This window comes from Hoplias malabaricus, chromosome 13, assembly GCF_029633855.1.
Source record: "Hoplias malabaricus isolate fHopMal1 chromosome 13, fHopMal1.hap1, whole genome shotgun sequence".
NCBI classification, from domain to species: Eukaryota; Metazoa; Chordata; class Actinopteri; order Characiformes; family Erythrinidae; genus Hoplias; species Hoplias malabaricus.
The window spans coordinates 22,913,657-22,936,254 of NC_089812.1; the positions used below are offsets into that span (position 1 = coordinate 22,913,657).

Sequence of the window (22,598 nt, forward strand, 5' to 3'; positions counted from 1 at the left end):
GTGAACATACACCAAACAAGGGATTTGTTTCATAGAATGTCCCCTGTAAAATAATTTTGGTTTATGTTTTTGAGGCCTCTGGGGTTTGTTTTTGTTACCTGTCTTACAGGAGCTGTTGTTATATCTTATTTAATGCTGGGTTATTTCTCACACCGTCTTCACTGGTGTGGTGTGGTATCGCTGTAAATAAGAGAAAAGGAAGTTACAGTCTCTTTAGCACCTCATTTGTAGAGTCATGAGAATTGAGATAACCCTTAATTTACTGCACACACATGAATGGGGCTGGGTTCGTTTCCTGCTGCTCTCAACTTGACTTTACACAGACGCTTTATCTCCTCAACTCCAATGTAAAATAACAAAATAATGCTCTGGTTACTTAAGGTTATTTACTTATATTTACATCATCCCTTGACCCTAATTTCCATTAAGTGTTCAGTAAAAAAAAAAAGAAATAAGCAAAAACAACAGAGGTACAGTAAAGGTGTGATTAAATCGTGCAGTAAATCTGGTGGCAAATCTGGTTAACATTTTCTTTCACAAGAAATAAAAGGAAGCTGAAGCTCCACCCCCTGAACCTCAATGAGAGTCCTCAGCTCTTCAAGGATTAAGCTGGTAGAGAAGCACTTCAGTGTAGTCAGAACTTAGATACAGAATAAAAACATGGATCTAAGGACCAGGACTGGACCTCAACTCTCCTTAATGTTTGGTAAATCGATTTCTCTCTTCCTCTGTAGAAAAGGTACAGTACAGGGCACTAAAGGTATAAACAGTGTACATGTACCGTTAAAACAACAACATTGGTTTTACAGTCCAGTTGTGTTCTAAAGACACACTGCATTCTGTTCTCCAGGAGAGGTGAATATGTGTAAGCTTTAATTATGGACCTGTGTAAATTAAAACAAAAAATCTAAGTTCTGAAGATGAAGTAAGGCATATGTATGAATGTATGTATGTATATATGTGTGATGTCTATATATATGTGTGTCAGGAACGCGGGGCGGACTGACAGAGGCGGACGCACCCGCTAAAACACAAACTTTATTTACAAAAGAATATAACGAAACAGATACATGGAGGGAACTAAACAGATGCAGATACAGACAAACCTGGACTGAGCAAACTAACCTTGACACAGAGAGCCAAACAGAGATCTAAACCTGAACAGGGAGAGCTAAAAAGACTGAATGGTATTGACAACGAGAGACACAAGGAAGAAATCAGACAGAGAACAAACTGAAGTGAGGGACAGACAGACTGGACTGAGCAACATGACAATGGAAGCAAAACAGCATGACTAAGGAGAATGAAACAAATGACCGACAAGAGGAAGTGAGACAAGGGGACTTAAATACATAATACAGACAAGACACACCTGGAACAGATAACGAGGGTAATAAGGCACGGACGAGGAGGAGGAACAAAGGCGGGACATGGGCGGAGACATGGACAATAACAAACAGAGCCATGGGCTAAGAGAGCACATGGCGGGGAAAACAGACATAACAGGATGAGGGCGTGACAATGTGTCTGTATATGTGTGTGTGTGCACAATCAAATGCTTTAATAGATTAATAACTAAATGTATAAGTATATAATACATACATAAAAAATAATAATACATACATAAATATACGTAAATTAGTGTGTAAGTTTCTGTGCTTAAATAATTAATTATTTATTACTCATTCATTGCTGTGTCTAAATTTGTTCATACAGCACAAAATCTACAAAGCTACAACAATGGCATATTAGGCAGGCACCTTTCTTTTTTTTAACCATTCATTGTCTGTAAACGCTTATCCAGTTCAAAGTTGTGGTGGGTCCAAAGCCTACCTGAATTCACTGGGCGGACGGGGCGCTCTAATGCATTCAACTCACACTTAATGAAATTTTGAGCAGTCAATCCGCATTCCAGCGTGTGTTTTTGGACACCCGGAGAAAACCCATGCTGACATGGGGAGAACACACCAAGCTCCTCACAGATGGTCACCCGGAGTGGGACTTGAACCCACAATCTCCAGGTCTCTGGAGCTGTGTGACTGCGACACTACCTGCTGCACCACCGTACTCCTCAAAGACAGTCACTCGGAGCGGAAGGATCTGAGAGCTTTATTACAATGACATTAACTGTGCCATCCCCCCTACATTTACAGGGTGGGCATTTACATGGATACACCTTAATAAAATGGGAATGGTTGGTTATATTAACTTCCTGTTTGTGGCACATTAGTATATGGGAGGGGGGAAACTTTTCAACTTTTCAACTTTTGTTTTTTCAATGGGAAGAGGGTCATGTGACACATCAAATTTATTGGGAATTTCACAAGAAAAACAATGGTGTGCTTGTAACTTTATTCTTTCATGAATTGTTTACAAGTTTCTGACAACTTATAAAATGTGTTCAGAGTGCTGCCCATTGTGTTGGATTGTCAATGCAACCCTCTTCTCCCACTCTTCACACACTGATAGCAACACCAACAGCAACAGTTTCAGGTGCTGCACATCTTGATGGTATGGTGTGGTATATGGGGTACAAAGACAGTGGGGCCATTCTTCATCAATGGAAACCTCAAGGCCACTGGATATGCAAAATTGGTACATGATGTGTTTTCCTCTTTAAACACTGAAGCTGGCATGTTCCCTGAGTTTTTCCAGCAAGATGGTGCACCACCACATTATGGGTGCCAGGTCAGAGCATTCCTAGATGAACAGTTTCCTGGAAAGTAGATTGGTCATCGTGGGCCAGTTGAATGGCCCCCAAGGTCTCCTGATCTGACCTAAATAGACCTAATATCTAATAAGATATTTATCTTTGGGGTCATCTGAAGGCAATTGTCTATGCTGTGAAGATACGAGATGTGCAGCACCTGAAACTACAGATACTGGTAGTCTGTGCTAGCATTTCTCCTGCGATGTTGCTATCATTAACAGGAAGTTAATATCACCAACCATTCCCATTTTATTAAGCTGTATCCATATAAATGGCCCACCCTGTACGTTGCCTAAATATAGTATGTAGTACATAATATGTATTAAAAAATATCTGCTTTACAACAAAAATCCCCAGATGAAGCAGTCTAAAATCAGAAAAAATATACAGTACAGGTAAATTATGGTCACTTAAAGTACCAATAAATCTTCTTTTAAAGGTATAACAGTGATTCTAGGATGTGTTCAGACTCAGCTTTGGTCTAACTGAAACAAACCCTGGAGCTATTTGTTAGAGTAAATTGAATTGCTCCTGTTCTAACCTTGGTACACACCCAGCAAGTGGACAGAGATGGCCTGAGCAAAGAGAAGAACTCTTCATGTGAGTGCAACATGAACCAAAGGCATCAAAATGAACTAAAGACAGGATGAGATGTCCAAGCAAGGGAATAGTTTGTGTAAAAAAAAACAAAAACAATGTGCAAAACAAACTTCCTTAAATCATCTCTATAATAGTTGGTGTTGTTTATACGGTGGATGAATTTCAGGTGCTGTTTTGTCTCCTTTTATTCATTTTACCACCTCTCACTGTGTTTCCAATTGGTACAACCTCCAGGTAAACACACAAACTCACTTTAAGCACAGCTGACAACTCTTATGATTTGTTTGCAAAATAAAAATCATATGTGCATTACATACCACACTTTTTTTACTTAAAAGTTTCAGTGTGAACTCAAACCAAGCCAGGACTTAAATTTAACAATATATCATTTGGGGCAGCCTTGACCTAATGGATAGAGACTGGGCTCGGTACCGGAACGTCACCTGTTCAATCCCCAGGATTGGCAGGAACATTGACGGTGCCGGGGATGGCTGCCTGCCGCTCAGGGTGTCTCCACAACCCCTAGTGCACCACCGGAATACACAATGGGGGAGTTGAGCGTTCGATTCTGGATGAATGCCAAACGTCTGCTGTTCTATAATCTGTGGACTAGTCTCAGATGTGGTCTACCTTGCTTGGCCAAATCAAATTTACAAGCTTCCAATTAAAGGGGAAGCTTTTGTTGAACAATAAAGAAAACAAATGAACAAACTAAATTAAAAAGACAAGTAACAACTAACTTAAAAGTACTACTTCTTTCTGCAAATGGTTCAGTTCTTAAAATGGAGTCTTCTTTGTTGAGAGAAGTGTTGTCCTTTGTTCAAAAGTTCAGATTTTGTGTCAGTTCTCCAAATGTTTCCCAAAGGTGATTTTTCCTCTACTAGTTGACTCCAACTCTAATTAACTTGCTGACTGTAACTCTGACTGCTGAACTCTGAATGAGTTCAGAGAGCTGCTGCTGATTGGCCCCGAGTGGTTCAGGGTGGTCCTTAGTCCTTAGAGCCTGCCCTTTAAATATGGCGGCAGAACATAATCAACAAAACATACGAAACATTAGAAAAAGACATGTTTCCTAGTAACTTTGTATTCTGTTTCCTTGTGGATTATTCTATCCATCCGTCCATCCATCCATTATCCACCGCTTATCCGGAGCTGGGTCGCAGGGGAAGCAGTCGGAGAAAAGAAACGCAGACCTCCCTCTCCCCAGCCACCGCCTCCAGCTCCTCCGGGGGTATACCGAGGTACTCCCAGGCCATTCGAGACATGTAGTCTCTCCAGCGTGTTCTTGGTCTGCCCGCAACACCTCACCAGGAAGGCGTCCAGGAGGCATCCGAAGCAGATGCCTGAACCAACTCAACTGGCTCCTCTCAACATGGAGCAGCAGCGGCTCCACTCCGAGTCTCTCCCGGATGTCCGAGCTCCTAACCCTGTCTCTAAGGGAGAGTCCAGACACCCTGTGGAAAAAAAACACATTTCAGCAACAAATTAATATTCATTCAACCTCTATTGAGAGCCCTGATATTAATACAAGATGTGACATTCCTCATGAGTATAGAGATATTATTGAAGTGTTCAGCAAGTTAAAGGCCATGTCACTTCCTCCACAACGTTCCTACGATTGTACTATAGACCTCATAGAGGGAGCTAATCTTCCTAAGGCTCGGATTTATCCTCTCACACAAACCGAAAACTAAGCTATGGAGGAATACATAAAGGAAGCATTACAACAGGGTTTCATTCGTCCTTCCACTTCACCCGTATCAGCGGGATTCTTCTTTGTGGAGAAGAAAGATGGGGGTTTAAGACCATGCATCGACTATAGAGGTCTAAACCAAATAACCAAAAGATATCCATACCCATTACCATTAGTGCCTGAAGCTTTGGAACAGATTAGGGGAGCAAAGGTTTTTACTAAATAAGACCTCGGTAGTGCTTATAATTTGATAAGAATCAAGGAGGGAGATGAATGGAAGACCGCTTTTTCAACTAGTAATGGACATTATGAATATCTAGTGATGCCTTCTGTCTTCCAATCTTTTATCAATGATGTACTGAAAGATATGCTGGGAAAATTCGTTATTGCATATTTAGATGATATTCTGATTTATTCACCAGACCTTAAAACTCATGTTCAACATGTCCGTCAAGTTCTCCATAAATTGTTAGACAATAAATTATATGTAAAAGGAGAGAAATGTGAGTTCCATGTACCAAGAATCTCTTTCTTGGCCTATATAATTAGTAGTCAAGGGGTAGTTATGGACGACAACAAAGTAGACGCTGTTATTAACTGGCCAGTTCCCACTGCTATAAAGGGTCTTCAACGATTTTTGGGGTTCGCTAATTTCTACCGCCGCTTTATTAGAGATTCTATTATCAATTCTACATCACCCTAATCCGAAAATGCCTTTCGTTGTGGAAGTAGATGCTTCCGATGTAGGTATTGGAGCGGTTCTCTCCCAACATTCAGCTCTTACAAAGAAACTACATCCCATAGCCTTTTATTCCCACAAATTAACTTCTACAGAAAGAAACTATGGTATAGGGGACAGGGAATTATTAGCCATTAAATTGGCTCTCGAAGAGTGGCGTCACTGGTTGGAAGGGGCACTACATCCATTCATAGTTTTAACTGATCATAAAAATCTAGAATACTTCCGTAATGCTAAAAGACTCAATCCCCGTCAAGCTCGTTGGTCACTTTTCTTTTCGCGCTTTCAATTCAACATTACATATCGCTCGGGTTCACGTAACACTAAAGCTGATACTTTGTGTAGACAATTTGTTACTGCAGAGGACATGGAGAAGCAAACGGAGGAGATACTGTCACCCGGGGTGGTAGTGGCTGCGGTTAGATGGGAAGTAGATGAGAAAATTGATAAGGCTTTAGAATCCCTGAGCATTCCCTCTCAGTGCCCCGTTAACAAGAAATATGTCCCTATTGAATTCAGAGACTATTTAATCACTTGGGCTCATTCTTCACTTACCTCTGGTCACCCAGGGGAGACACGTACTCAAGAATTGGTAAAAGCTAGATATTGGTGGGAAAACATGTCAGCGGATATTCGTGTTGTTGTGTCTTGTACAGTCTGCGCACAATGCAAGACCCCAAAGACTTTGCCTGCTGGAAAATTGCTTCCATTACCTGTTCCTAACCGCCTATGGTCTCATATAGCCGTTGACTTTGTCACTGATTTACTTCCTTCACAGCAATTCACCACCGTGTTAACGGTAGTAGATAGATTCTCAAGAGCTGTGAGATTTATTCCATTTTCTCAGATACCTACAGCATTTGAAACTGCAGAAGCCCTGTTCAATTATGTGTTTAGACTGTTTGGAATCCCTGAGGACATTGTATCAGACCGAGGTCCACAATTTACTTCCCAGGTGTGGGCAGCATTCTTTGAACATCTGGGGGTCAATTTAAGCTTAACCTCTGGTTATCATCCTCAGTCCAATGGACAATGTGAGAGAGTGAACCAGGAACTGGGTAAATTCCTTAGATTATATTGCCACAAGAACCAGTTAGAGTGGGCTCGTTTTCTCCCCTGGGCTGAAATGGCACAGAATTCCCTAGTAAATTCAACAAAGGGTATCACTCCATTTGAGTGTATTTTGGGTTATCAACCTCCTATCATGCCCTGGACAGCGGTGACTACCGAAGTCCCAGCTGTAGACAGCTGGATGAAAAGGAGTGAAGAGGTCTGGGAATCTACTCACCAACACATTGAAAGGGTACTAAACAGATATAAGAGCTTTGCTGATAGCCATAGAAATTATACTCGGCCTGGAGATCGGGTCTGGCTTTCAACGCGGGACTTCAGATCTGAATGGGGTTGTAAGAAATTGACTCCTAAGTATATCGGCCCATTTAAGGTTATGGAAATGATTAATCCAGTTACGTATAAGTTGGATCGACCCAAACAGTATAAAGCTTCACTGTCTTTTCATGTATCCCTTCTAAAGCCTGTGGTTCCAGGTCCTTTGGACAAGGTGATACCAGGCGAGGCACCTCCGTCTGCGGTGGTTGTGGATGGAGTCCCGGTGTACCAGGTTCGTGGGTTGCTGGACTCCAGGAGGAGGAGAGGTCAACTGCAATACCTGGTAGACTGGGAGGGTTATGGTCCGGAGGAGAGGAGTTGGGTTCCTGCCCATGATGTCCTGGATCCTGCCTTGGTGTTGGAGCTCCTCCATGTCCTTCCTGACAAACCAGCCCCTCGTCCTAGGGGACGCCCCAGGTCTCAACCACTTGGCACGGGCAGGGTTCCTACTGCTCGACGTTCTGGGGGTCATCCTGGGAGGAGTTCTTCCGTTCAACACCTTCTTGACTCAGGTGGTTCAGGGGGGCTTACCTGCTCGTTCCGGTGCGAGTCGTCCTGGTCGACCTCGTCCTACGACTGCGCCGGACTCCTTGGGGGGGGTACTGTCACGCCTGTCTCTGCGGACGTCTCGCTTCCTCCCTCAGTTCAGGACGCAGTACCACTTGAGGCTGTGAATGACTCCGAGGACTTCACTTCCCATGGTGAACTGATGGTCACATGACTCCACCAACCAATAGAAACTCTTTCGTGCGCTCCGGGTCACCTGAGTTTTAACTCACAGCTGTTCTGTTTTAATCATAATCACTCACTGACTATATAAACCCAGGCTGTTACAGTTACTACTTGCAAAGTATTGCTAACCTTTCTGTTACATACCGAGCGAACCTTATTAATGAAAGCCAAACCATGTTTGACCCTACCTTACGTTCTTCTTGACTCTGTGTTTTTGGATCCGGACTGCTATTGTTTAGTACATTGTGTTTTTGACCTCAGCCTGTACCTCACTATTCTTTGGATTGTCCCTTTTGCTGTGTCTGCCTTCTCTTTACGGTGTGCTTTGCACATCTTTGAAGTAAATCTCTTCCTGCTAAACACCCGCGAGCGTCTCTCTTGTTTACCAAGCCTGACAAGCCACTTGTACTCGCGATCTCGTTCTTTCGGTCACTACCCAAAGCTCGTGACCATAGGTGAAGGTTGGGACGTAGATTGAACGGTAAATCGAGAGCTTTACTTTTCTGCTCAGCTCTCTCTTCACCTCAATGGACCGGTACAGAGCCCACATTACTGCTGATGCTGCACCGATCTGCCTGTCAATCTCCCAATCTCCCTCACTCGTGAACAAGACCCAGAGGTATTTAAACTCCTAAACTTGAGGCAGGATCTCACTTCCAACCTGGAGAGAGCACTCCACCCTTTTCCGATTGTGTACCATGGACTCAGACTTGGAGGTGCTGATCCTCATCCCTACTGCTTCACACTCGGCTGCAAACTGAGCTGGAGCTGGAGGTCCTGGCTCGATGAAGCCAACAAGACCAAATCATCCACAAAAAGCAGACATGGAATCCTGAGACCACCAAATCGGACACCTTCCGCCACTTGGCTACGCCGAGAAATTCTGTCCATAAAAGTTATGAACAGAACCGGTGACAATGGGCAGCCCTGATGAGCTGGATTTACTGCCAGCCATATTAACCAGACTCCTGCTCTGTTTATACAGGGACTGGATGGCTCATAGCAAAGAGCCCAGTACCCCATACTCCCCAAGCATTCCCCACAGAATACCCAGAGGGACATGGTCAAATGCTTTCTACAGATCCACAAAACACATGTAGACTGGTTGAGCAAACTCCCACGCACCCTCCAGGATCATAGCGATCCCCTTTTTTAAAAAGGGGACCCACCACCCCAATCTGCTAGTCCAGAGGCACTGCCCCCGATGTCCATGCGATGTTGCAAAGATGTGTCAGCCTGGACAGCCCCACAACATCCAGAGCCTTGAGGAACCCGGGCTGAAATTCATCCACCCCGGGGCCCTACCACCAAGGAGTTTCCTTACCACCTCAGCCACCTCAGCCCCAGTGATAGACAAGCCCCCCTCGGGGTCCCCCAAATTCTGCTTCCTCTGCGGAAGGCATGCTGGTGGGATTGAGAAGATCCTCAAAGTATTCCTTCCACCGCCTAATGACGTCCCCAGTCAAGATCAACAGTTCCCCACCCCCACCATATACAGTGTTGGTGGAAAACCACTTTCTCCTCCTGAGTTGCCTGATGGTTTGCGAGAAACTTCTCGGAGCCGACCGAAAGTCATTTTCCATGTTCTTACCAAACTTCTCTCACACCCACATTTTTGCCTCAGTGACACCCGAAGCCGTGAGCCGCTTGGCTCCTCGGTCACTTTTGGCTGCCTCCGGAGTCCCCCGAGCCAACCAGGCTCGATAGGACTCTTTCTTAAGATTGCCACCATGACAGGTACCGACAACCTTGCAGCCACAGCTCCATTCAGCCGCCTCAACAATGGAGGTCTGGAATATGGCCCATTTGGGCTCAATGTCACCAGCCTTCCCCAGGATGCAGTTTATGCTCTGCCGGATGTGGGAGTGGAAGACAGATTCCTCTGCCAAACGTTCTCAGCAAACCCTCAGCACACATTTGGGCCTGCCAGGTCTGTCCTGCATCCTCCCCCGCCATCTGATCCAACTCACCACCAGGTGGGGATCAGTTGACAGCTCAGCACCTCTCTTCTCCCGAGTGTTCAGAACATATGGCCACAGGTCAGATGATATGACTATAAAGTCGATCATGGAAATGCGGCCTAGGGTATCCTGATGCCAGGTGTACTTGTGGACACCCTTATGCTCGAACATGGTGTTCGTAATGGACAAACTGTGACGGGCACAGAAATCCAATAACTGAACACAATCCAGGTTCAGATCAGCGAGGCCGTTCCTCCCAATCACGCCCCCCCCAGGTCTCACTGTCATTACCCATGTGAGCGTTGAAGTCCCCCAGCAGAACAATGGAGTCCCCAGAATGAGTGTTCTCCAGCACCCCCTCTAGGGTCCCCAAAAAGGCATGGTACTTTGAACTGCTGTTCGGTGCATAAGCACAAACAACAGCCAGAGCCCTTTCCCCAACTCAAAGGCACAGGGAAATTACCCTCATCCACTCCTGCCTTACGCCTCTCACCCTGGGCAACTCCAGAAAGAACATCCAGCTCCTCTCAATGAGATTGGTTCCAGAGCCCATACTGTGTCTCGAGGTGAACCCAACTATATCTAGCCTGTACCTCTCAACCTCACGCACCAGCTCAGGCTCTTTTCCCACCAGAGAGGTTACGTTCCATGTTCCAAAAGCCAGTTTCAGTAACCGAAAATCAGAACGCCAGGGCCTCCGACCCGTGTCAGAACGCAGCCGTGCCACATGATCCACAATGCACCAGACCCGGATAACTACCTCACCCACAGGTGGTGGGCCCATGGGAGAGTGGATCCATGTTACTCCTTCGGGCTGAGCCCAGCCGGACCCCATGAGTGAAAGTTTGGCCACCAATGCTCGCCAAGGAGCCCCTCCCCCAGGCCTGGCTCCAGGTTGAGGCCCTGGTAACCCTATTCCGGGCAAGGGAGGCTGTGTCCCTGTTCTTAATCTATTCATCTTGGTCTTTATGGATCACTCTTTGTCTGGCCCATCACCTAGGATCAATTTGCCTTGGGAGACCCTACCAGGGGCTATTGCCCCCGACAACATAGCTCACGCAGGCACGCAAACCCCTCCACCACGATGAGCTGGTGATCCAGGGAGGGGGGATTATTCTAGTGAATGTTGTTTTATTACACCTGTGGAGACAAGTGCGGAGACATTCATTTAAAAAAATCATAATAGAGACAGAAGTCTTGGTGACAAACTCACTTATCACTTAAGTCACTTTTTTAACTTTGTTTTTTGTTTCAGTACTCTGTGTTCATGCAAAGACCTGGTTTACTGGTAAGATTTTATATTCAACTTAATGAAATTAACCAGTGCAATTATGTTTACTGAATGGAATTTCAACATAATTACATTATATTAAAATTGTACGTTTTGTTGTATGTGACATTACGATATATAGAAATGAAGACTTTGTAACAGTGTGGAAACCAAGCAACTCTTTTAATGAGTTCAGTTTCTCCATTTGTGTCAGATGCCTCAAACATACGACTCGTCAATGGAAGTGGTGTCTGCTCTGGTAGAGTGGAGGTGTATCATAACGGCCAGTGGGGAACAGTGTGTGATGACGACTGGGACATGAGAGATGCGGCGGTGGTGTGCAGACAGATGGGATGTGGCCGGGCGATCAGTGCCCCTCAGAGTGCCCGCTTTGGTCAGGGAAGTGGTCCAATACTTCTGGATGATGTTGGTTGTTCTGGAAGTGAAAGCTCCATTACATCATGCAGTCATAACGGATTTAACATTCACAACTGTGGTCATAGTGAAGATGCAAGTGTTGTGTGCTCAGGTAATGATCGTCATAGTTTATTGCGTAATTGCGTAATTAACAAGGAAATGGACATCCCTAAAAAATCTGCCAGATTCATGAACACCAGATTTTTTTATCTTAGTGAATACCATTTCTCCTTTGCCAAGATAATTTATCCACCTCACAGGTGTGGCATATCAATATTAGTGATCGACCGATATATCGGCCATTTTTTATACAACCGGCATCGGCCGATATTTTAGCGCAAGAGGCCGATATTTACACAACGTGCACAAGCAATGCTGTGGGCATCTCCGTCATTCTGGCTGTTAGAGCGCCCCTTGCATCCATTTTGTCATCTTAAAAGCAGACATCATTGAGTACAAGCCTGTAGCTGGATGCCGTCTCATCAGAGAAAGCTGTATGAATTATTTTCTCTTCTTCAGCTCTCACTATTTAGTATGACTGTTGTCATAAATGACTGAGTTGATAGTTGTAACCTAGAAACCCAGCGTTATTTAGCCTCTTATTTTGCTCATTGGTCGGCGGCGCCTATAAAAAAAAACTCATTGTTATATCCGTCAGTATATCTCAAGTACTACAGGTACAAAGTCGACAGTTAATGTACCAAATTAAAGCTTAAATTCACTGAATTTCATTGATTTAATCACTTTATATATAATCTCACTCATAAATAAGTATTTTTGCTGTTACTGGAAATTGTTATGAAAAAATATTAGTGACAGTACAGATTTTCAGATTTTTCGCGGCACCATATTTGAGTCAATGTGTACATATCATACACCAATCGAACGGGCAGGCTGTCAGGATCACAAGGATATACGCTAAAATGAAGGACTAAGGAGTTAAAGCAGAAAAAATATCATAATCCAAACTTCAGGTCTCTTCCTCACAAAACTGCTGCTTCTCGAAGCCTGAAGAGTCCACACGCAGCTCACACACAAAGTTAGCACAGCAGCGTTTACCTTAGATAGTGCCCTTCAAAATAAGACCAAATCTGAGTCTCTCTGTCAAACCGTTTGTGAGTAATCCTCATGTTTGTGTCAAGAGTGCTGGCCAATAAATAGTACACATTTTCAAAAAATAATTAAAATAGGATCTCAGAGGAGCACCGCCACGTCACACCTAAGCTTAGGCTCTCAGCTTTCCAACGACATGTCAATCAAGTCTGTAAGCCAATCAGGGGCAGAGTTATGGCGATGTGCACCCAAGGAGGAGGGACAAACCTGCAGCAGAGCACATATGTTTTCAGCGCCTAACAGACACAGACACAGCGCGAGAGACTCAACGGTTCTGTTTGGCAGCCACAAGCTCCACAAACTGACATATTTCAAGCCTTAGATGTCTTTTACTAGTTACATTTCCCCCACTGAGGACATTTAAATGCAGCAGGACTGTGGGGAAGGTTGCGTTGCGCTACAGCCAATCAGAGTGCAGCTCTCGCCTTTTAACACGGCAGTCATTTAAAGGAACACTGTACTCGGTGAGAAACAAGTGTAAACATCAGAAATAAACTCAGTACATCAGAATAAAATGCACCATAACTAAGGGTTTTTACTGTTTGGTGAGGGGTAAATGGCCACTTGGTGAGGGGCAGGAGAGTTTGTCATAGAAAGTAAAGAAAAACACTAAGATGTTGACATTAGGTCTAGACAAGATATATACACTGTATATTTGTAGTAAACGTAATCATTTTCCTTATGGAGAGCTAAAGAGACACTTGGAGAGGCCATCTGTTTACTGTCTGCTCCAGCTTGAATAACTACCAATCAGTAGGAGGTATCAACTCCAAATTTTACCTGATGAAAGTAGACCCCTGGAGACACACTTTTAAAAAGAAAAAACTAATGGGACTCATGAACTCTTCAGTTTATAGTCACTAACATTTTTGTTATCAAAAATAAGACACACACCTACATTTTTTGTGGTTTTCATAAGCTTTTGACCACTTCATGGATATTTCAGGACCTCTAAATGGTTTCTTTTACAAATTTGAGTTTTCTGTAAAAAAAAATTATGATAATACCTCTAGTTTATTCACTGCCTGAGGAATAGGAATATCGGCTTTACATATCATTGGCCACTGCTGTCTAAAAATCGGCATCGGCTATCAAAAAACCTATATCGGTCGATCAGCATCGCAAGATGCTGATTAGACAGCATGTTTATTGCGCAGTAGTTCTTTATCCATTTTATATTATCGGATGAAGGCTGTTTAAATGTGGATAGGGGAAATAGTAAACCCATTGTCACTGTTGTCCTCTTTCAGCAACATCAGTTCATGTATGGCCTTTAATTATGGCCACCCTAAGGCACACCTAAGAAAGAAGCTCTTCTCATATTTACTTTATAAAAAGACAAATTTCCATGAGTTTTATTTTCTCATAAATGAGAGATAGGAAACTGGATTAAGAAGTGTCACAGGATTTTTGTTTTCCAATATTTTACGAAGCAGAAATTCTTCAGATCATATATACTCTTGCATAGTAAGTTTGTGGCTAATTAGTGCACGTATACATATACAAATAAACTGGACTAAACTAGATTTACCTAAATGTAAAACATTGATGGTTATATCATCATTTCACATCCCATCTTTCTGAAGTTTGAAGTTTCTCTGTTGTCTTCCAAGTAAAATCACAGTGAAGGTCAAGCCTCCTGTGGTCAAAGAGCTGTTTATAAACAAAATGGCCAAACTGGAATGTGTTATAACTGGTGATAAGCTGCAGGTGGAAGGAGCTGAAATATCCTGGACAGTGGGAGGGACTCATGCAGATAAGTGGCATATTACAAGTGGTGGAGTTGATCAAAATGGAAAACTGTTCACTAAGAGCAGCTGGCTGACCATTGAGGAATCTGTCTGGTTCTCTGGGTCAGAGGTGAAGTGCTCCACTGAAAATGACAAATTCTCTGATCAAATTTAAATAAAACCAGGAGGTAAGTATCCAAGGTGTGTGTATTTGTTGTAATTTCATACAATGTGTTGTGAACATGTCTGTCATCACTTTCCTGTTATTAAAATTATAGATATGAACCCTCTGAAAGTTCTTCAGGAAATACCTGTACCATGTTCTATTTGGTGAGAACAAGACAGTATAAAGTGTGCACAGAGCACTGTTAAAAGAAAAGCAGGAATATTTAGATGAAAACCAGATAATATCTGGTGCTCACTACATCATATGCTGTAGTCTGAATTCTTTTCTTCAATTTATTTTTATTTCTTTAATCTCTTCATGTATTTTGTCCTACATCTATCTGATATAGTCTGTCAATCCTTTCACATATCCATCTCTCTCTTCATTATTAATTTCCTTTTTCTTCCTTAATTTCTCTCTTCTCCTTCTGGATATTAAAATGCTAGAACTCAAATCTTGTGTATCAATTTTTTTCATTATTTAATAATTAATAATTTTTGCCACATTATGTTTCAGTGCATCATGTGCCATGTATTATTTAGTATAATGTACACTAAAATGTGTTACATATTTTTTTACTATTTATAGCTAAAAGCTGCTCTGTCCAAATCTATGAGCCTGTTGAGCCAATGGTGGACAAGTTGTCTCTGCTGTGTGAGGTCAGCTGTTCTCCACTTGGGGACATGTACATCATGTGGACAAGGAACTTCAACATGATGGAAGAAGGGGTCATGGTCCCCCTCCAAAACAACAAGAAGCCCACCTCTATCTTCAGCATCCTGTCTGTCACAAGAGAGGAATACAACAAAAATACCATCTACACCTGTCTGGTCAAACATGCCAACATGAAGAACTTCTCCAGACCCAAAAGTACCATAATATCAAAGCGTAAACAAATGTGTCCAGTGAGTCCTAAATTTTTTTAAATGCGTTGAGTGGCTGCTCTAAAGAATTTAGGCACCTAGGGCTGAATGATTAAATGGACATAATATTAAATGGGTGAACTTTTCAAAATTGAAATAAAAATAGAACTTGAGCAAATCTTCCATATTTAAAGGAGTAGACAGTTTATCTAGTGATTTTTTAAAAGCTGTTAGACACCTGAGATTCTGTGGTTAAACACTGATAAACAGACCTCATTCATGAAAGGTAAATAGAATGAATTTGCACGTAAATTTTTTCATTACATTTTTTTTTTTACATTTTTCGACTGAATTTTAAATAAATGTATAAATAATTCATTAAAAAGCACAAACTATATAATCAAATAATAAATAAATGTTTCAAAATAAATATCTTATCACAATTTCATAAAAAAAGTCCTCAATAGAGCCTGTTATTCACAGCAACTTCCAGTATCTAATGGGCAATTCTTTGTTTAGTCATTTTGTTACTTAATGTTACTAATTACTAATATAAAATTTTCAGGGTTTGTATACAGATTTTTGTAAATGGCTGACGCTGCACTGCTGTATTAATTAACAGACAGCTCTGCACAGAGAACTTTAATGTCTTTGGACGTGATACAGGTTTGTGGTTTATTAGCTGAGTGATGACTTACTGGCTAGTGAACTATCAAAATCCATTTGTTAAGTATTTGTGCAACATATTACAACCAGCTTTGAAAAATTAGTTCAACAGATTTCGTGCTGTGTCTAAACCTTTTCAGGCACTGTCAATATTTGGTTCCTTAGACAGTGTAAGGTTTAAGACAGGAATTAGACACTGGAAACGTTTAAGCTCTCCATACTATACAATCGCAATGCCTGATCATGCATTTACTCTGCACCCTGTCACTGCACAGTCATGCACCTCTGATTTTTAACTTGATTCATACAAATTGAATGCATCTGAAGGAGCTCTTGGAAAGCAAAAAAAATAAAAAATTCAAAGGCGTATATCCCTATATGAGAGACTATAGAGACTGTCAAATGGCCCTCATAGAAGGATGTTGTGTAAGGAATAAATGCCTTTAAAGTTTCTGTGCTGGTTCCCCCACCTTTAGAAGAGTCATGCAGGACAAACTGCTGTGAACATGCAGTACTGTGCAAATGTCTTGTAAAATTATTATTTAAAATTATTTATCTTCTCAGTAAGTGTGTTTCTTGTATAAATGTACAAAGAACAATGAATACAATAAAATTAAAAATATTTTTTAAGTGGTTGACGTGTGAGTGAGTGTGAAGGCCAATTTTTTTTCAACACACTTGATTTAACATAATGAAGTATTTATTAACCAGTAAAACTTGGGATTGGATGATAACCTCAAATTGCACTGGACTGCAATGAGGAGAGATTTGGAAAGGGTTAACCAAAACATTTTAACACAAAGAATATCACTACATATTGTAATAATGCTATTTGTTTTTATTCCAATGTTCAAACATTTGCACAGTACTGTGTAATTTAGGAGTAATGCATCTAATTCCTTGCTAATAAGTTCTGGTAAGTGAGCAACAAATACACATGAAAGGAATAATTTACTGGTTTCAATGACTTTCAATAAAATGTTGATTTCCACTCAAAATCATTGTTTTCTTTTACTTTTCTGTCCTCAGTCCAAGTGCTTCCTTATATGGTGTTAATTGTAAAGAAATGTAAGAAGAAACACTTACAAACATTTGCTATTCGGTAATATTGAGTGTTGCTAAGAAAAGAAAATATTATTATGGGAGATTTGTACTAGTTTGGGAAAAACTACAATGGGTTTGGTTTCTTTTCTGAATGCTTATGCTAATCTGGGTTCTGAACAGATTTTGAACAATTAATTCAGAAGACTCAGGGTATCCTAATTTGTGGTTGTGATTTTATTATTAGACTTCATCCAATGCTGAATACATCAAAACCTTTTTACCCAGGACAGAAGAAAATTACCAAAAATATAAAGTTAATTTTAAAGGAGCTTGGAATTTTAGATATATATAGAGGGAACTAGACCCAACAAAGAGGGACAATGTTTTTTCTCTTACCCACATTGTATTTATTCAAGACTTGACTATTTTTATTTTTCAAATTGATTTATCCAGGGTTATAAATTGCCATATTGGGACCATGGATTTGTCATATCATACCCCAGTCTCCACTGATTTAATATTAGGTCGGGAGGAGAGAAATATCATCTGAAGGCTAAACATAAATATTCTAAATTAAATGAGACAGCAGCTACAAGGGGATATAGAAGATTACCTTACCATAAATGATAATGAGGATGTATTGCCGCCAATTTTTGGGAAGCATACAAAGTAGTCCTTAGGGGGAAAAAATCATAGGATATTGCTAGAATTTAAAAAACATGGAAAAAAGATCCATTTGAATGGTTACAATTAGAATTAAAAACATTAGAGAATATTCACAAAATTACATTGGATCAAGAAACAAAAATGGATCAAGATAAGAAAAAAAATTTATGACATTTAGAAACTGATATACCTTAAACAAAGGTATTATGAAGCCGGGGGAAAGTCAGCTAAACTACTTGTTTACAAACTAGGAAAATAACAAGCACAAAATAAAATGTATAAAATTAAAGACCCCATAAACTATGCAATATAATCTTAAAGATATTCATTTGAATCAAATTTGATTTGACAATCATTTGAAATATATTATAAAAATGTCTTTACATAGCCTAAAATATATGAAACAAAGATGAAAATATTTTTAAACAATACAACTGCCAAAAGTGCAAGATGAACAAATCAAGTTACTAATTATTGAAATAACAGAAGAAGAAATTTAAAAAGCAATATCAAATTTAATAGTCAATAAGGCAGCAGAACCAGACGGATTTCCATTAGAATGGTACAAGGAAATAAAAGACCTGTTCCCAGTAATGAAGGATGTACTCAATCTTGTACTCAAGACGTGCAAAAGTCCTCCTTCTTGGAGTGAAGCAGTGATCTTTCTGATACCAAAAGAAGGTAAAGACAAACTCGAATGTGGAAACTATCTGTCAATAAGTGTAACCAAGATAATAGAATTTTTATTTATATTTTAGCAAAAAGAACTGAAAAAAATACTCCCCCAGATAATTAGTCTTTGTTCCAATATAAATGAATATAACTGAATATAAAAATAGAAGAAAAAACCCAGGAAGTATTCTTGGGTCTCGATACAGAAAAAGCTTTCGAACGGGTTAATTGGGAATACTTATATAAGGTGTTACAAGCCTTTGGATTCCATCAGACCTTTATTAAACTATCCAAGCACTGTACTTGGAGGTATATCAAACCCATTCATCCTGGAAAGAGGTACCAGGCAGGGCTGTTCAATTAGACCATTATTGTTCTAAATGTTTATTGAAGCATTAAGCCACAGTATTATTCAAGAAAAAAAAACATTACAGGTATAAAATATTTGGACAAGAACAAAATCTCTTTATTTGCAGATGACATTTTAACTTATTTATCAAACCCAGAATCTTGAATCTGTTATCATTCTTAGATTTCTTAAAATCCATCTCAGGATATCCCAAATCCCAAAAACCCAAACACTAAGCTTCAATCACGAACCTAGTCAAAATATTAGTTCTAAAATCCAGTTGGATTGGAGTTTGAATCACACGAATTATTTAGGAGCAAATATCTCAAAAGACAAATGTATGTTTTAAATTTTGCTCACTTGAGCCAGAAATTAAAAGGGGACATATAGAGATTAAATTTAATTCCATTATAAATTCCATTATAAAGTTTGAGTCTGAATCGAATCTGACACTGGAATAGAAAAAGGAATGGGCAGAAGTTAACCCATCCTTTAATTAGATATCTGCTCAGTAAAAAGCGAGAGATTGATAGCAAGGCCAGATTTCTTATATAGGTGCTCTAAACGCCTGACCATAGCTTTCATGAAGTGAACCCATGGGGAAGTACGAGAGGAAGAAACTAATTTAGTCGTGACAGGAACAATGGGGTTCATTATTGTTGAGACGGTGCTATTGAAATGTGTGACTACATTTTCAAGAGAAAATAGCTGAGAAAACTGAGATAAAGCAGAGGTCTGGAGATGATGAGAAAACGCATGCGTGGAAAATAAAAGAGAGATTATGAAATGAGAGAGTTGATTTCCCAGAGGGTTTAAAAACTCAATGAGTTTATGGTCAGAAAATACAACAGTAAACCCAGTGACTGAAATAATATTAACTATTGACCATGAGTACAAATCAGGTCAAGGATATGGCCATGAGTATGCATAGGGAAATCAATGTGCTGTGTAAGGCCAAAGCATTCAAAGACATTAGAGAGATTGGTAGAGAGTACAGAATTAGAATCAATATAGGTTAAAGTCACCCAGGAGCATGATAACAGTTGATAAAGATTAAACTATATTGAGAAATTCATTCAACTCAGATAAAAAAAATTAGCAGATGATTTTGGTGGATGGTAAATCAGCAGCAGCATCAATGACAGAAGAGAGAACTTTTAGAGCTAAATATTCAAAGGTAGTAAAATCATGAAAGGCCGTTTGTTTAATGTCCAGGCTTTTCTCCGGAATCAAGTGTGGATAGAGTGCAGATTTAGAGTATTTGAAGGAAAAAATCCTGTATCAGTAGACAAGTACGTTCGATTTAGCAAGAGAACGAAGATGATACGATGATGAGAAAGAAGAAACCAAGGTTCACAAGGGGGGACCTTTCCTACTCTGTTCAATTTACCTACTAATTATTCACAAAAAATAAAAGAACCCCATACATCACATACAGTGGTGTGAAAAATTGTTTGCATGTTTGTAACTCTTAAATGTCTCAGGTCCTCAAACACAAAGTAAACACAAAATGCAGTTTTTAAATGAAGGTTTTTATTATTAAGGGAGAAAAAAAATCCAAACCTACATGGCCCTGAGTGAAAAAATGCTGACCCCTAAACCTAATAACTGGTTGGGCCACCCTTGGCAGCAACATCTGCAATCAAGCATTTGCGGTAAGTCATAAGACTTGCTTTATGTTTAGCATTTAGCCTTTGTGTGTAGTCTCCCTATTTAGCCTTTACCCTCCCTGTCTAGCCTTTAGTTTCCCTGTTCATTTTTAAGTCTCGTTTGTTCTCTCTCTGTCTCTTGTCCGGTGTGTTTAGTCCCTAGCATCTGTGTTTGGCCTCCCCTTTTAGCGTTTAGCTTTCAGTCTCCCTGTTCATGTTTTAGTCTTGTTTGTTCTCTGTGTCTCTTGTTCAGTGTATTTAGTCTCCCTGTTTTGTCCCCTTGTTCTATAATTTAGGTTTATTATCTTGTGTTTATCTTCCTAGGTTTATGTATAAATCTCCTGCAATCTTCCTTGTGCTTCTACCCAACCCCAACGTGACACATTTAAGAACACTTTCAAATTAAATAAAACAAAAAAATGTTTTGAGCTACTCATTAAATACTCCCTAATCCAGCAATCTGATACGTCCTTGTCATTTTTTAATCAAACACCAATAACATTTGCCAATGTTGAGTTAGCCCCACTTTTGTGCATGCTGTCTAAAAATAGCAAGAGCAGAATCCTTCCCACTGAGGTGATGTTAGCAGGTCAGGTTAGTAAACACCAGATGTATGCAGTGGGCAGAAACAAGCTCCAACTACACATTGTAGCTGCTCTGCTGCTGCTACAAAGCTCCTGAAGACTAGTGTAGCTGATGCTGACTCTCTTGTAAATACATGCCAGCATGGCTGTAAAAATATGCTAGTTTAGTCATACAGTTTCTTTTAAGGACATACAATACAATATAATATAAAGATATCTCATGCAAAAATAAGACGTTTCACAAACTCGCTGCTCTTTTCCACTTGAAGTGGTGCAGCAGCTCAGTGTTCCATTCTACATTAAATGGTGCTGTAATTTCAATTGCCCCCCCCCCTCCCCATTGTTCAAAATTCAAAATTTTTACACCTTAAACTTTTCTCGGTTTGGGCTGCCTCGTGAGATTCAATCAGATCGTGGTTCAAACTTTACATCTGGTGTTTTCCAGGAAGTAATGTGTGAGCTAGATATTAAGCAAATTTGTATTCATTAAAGGAGCAGGAACACTCTTGTCTGTGAAACACCTCTGTTCTCTGAGACCTCCTGTAACAAAATGCACATATGGCATTTGTTCAAAACTGTGATCTTCAAAATAAAATTTGGGCATTTAAATCATCTAACAGCGATTATGGAAAAGCAAAGAACCACTGTGTTAGTACACGATAGGTTTCTGAACAGGGGCTCAAGCACTCATGAATAATAATTTACAAATAAACAAATAAGCGCTCATTTATTCTGTTTCATCCTGAGTAAACAGACATGGGTGTGCATTTACCTCAGATCAGTATCTGGTAATGAGGGACAAACAGGTTTGTACTCACAGTAAAATCTTTAATGCTTTGTTTTAGACAGAATATTACCTCAATATCTGCATTGATTGTCGAAGTTTGCAGGTATTTCATCGTTTTAAAACAGTAAAGTACAAAGAGAATTTGTGTGTGTGTGTAAAGTTGTTCACTCTTTAATGTTAAAATCTTTCCTGTCTCTCCGCTGCTGAGCTGCAAGGAGGTGTACGCATGTGCAGTCCAAAATGCCTTGGGCTCTGAGTTGTCACTCAAAAACTCATTAGCCAATGGGAAGGCACCCCTGAGAAAACCCGCCCACACGAGAGCTTTTTGCCAAAACTGCTTGCAAAACTCAAGGATCCAGTGCACAAAACTCAGAGAGCTCTTGCACAGAACTCGTGCTGCTGGTGCACAAAACTCTGAGAGCACACGCAGAACTCAGAACTCACACACTAAAGCCATGGAGCGATTCATTTTTGGCACAAATCTGATTCCATAATCCTTGGAATCCTGAAGGTTCCAAAAAGCTGCGCGAGCCTATTCTTTACTTCACTCAGCACATGGAGCATTTACAAAAGAGGCGCGAGCCTAATCTTTATTTTTTTTAGCGCATCTGTAACATTCCAAAATGCTGCGCGAGCCAATTCTTAATTCTCGTAGCAACCGGAGCGTTAAAAAGGGTGGCGTGAGCCTGCTGTTTATTTTTAGCGCATCCTGAAGATTCCAAAAAGCTGCAAAAGCCTGTTCTTAATTCTTGTCGAAACCGGAGCGTTCCAAATGATGACGTGAGCATGCTGTTTATT

General features: G+C 40.5%; 1 protein-coding gene across 1 annotated transcript; it reads left to right on the forward strand.

Annotated features, from left to right (window-relative positions):
* The first annotated feature begins 615 nt into the window (after positions 1 to 615).
* On the forward strand, positions 616 to 16,980 carry LOC136664726 (scavenger receptor cysteine-rich domain superfamily protein). Its single transcript, XM_066642090.1, has 4 exons — positions 616 to 706; positions 11,080 to 11,112; positions 11,309 to 11,623; positions 15,109 to 16,980. Exons 1-4 carry the CDS (start codon positions 661 to 663, stop codon positions 15,444 to 15,446), a joined length of 732 nt encoding a protein of 243 aa, XP_066498187.1. The 5' UTR covers positions 616 to 660; the 3' UTR covers positions 15,447 to 16,980.
* The last annotated feature ends 5,618 nt before the right edge of the window (positions 16,981 to 22,598 follow it).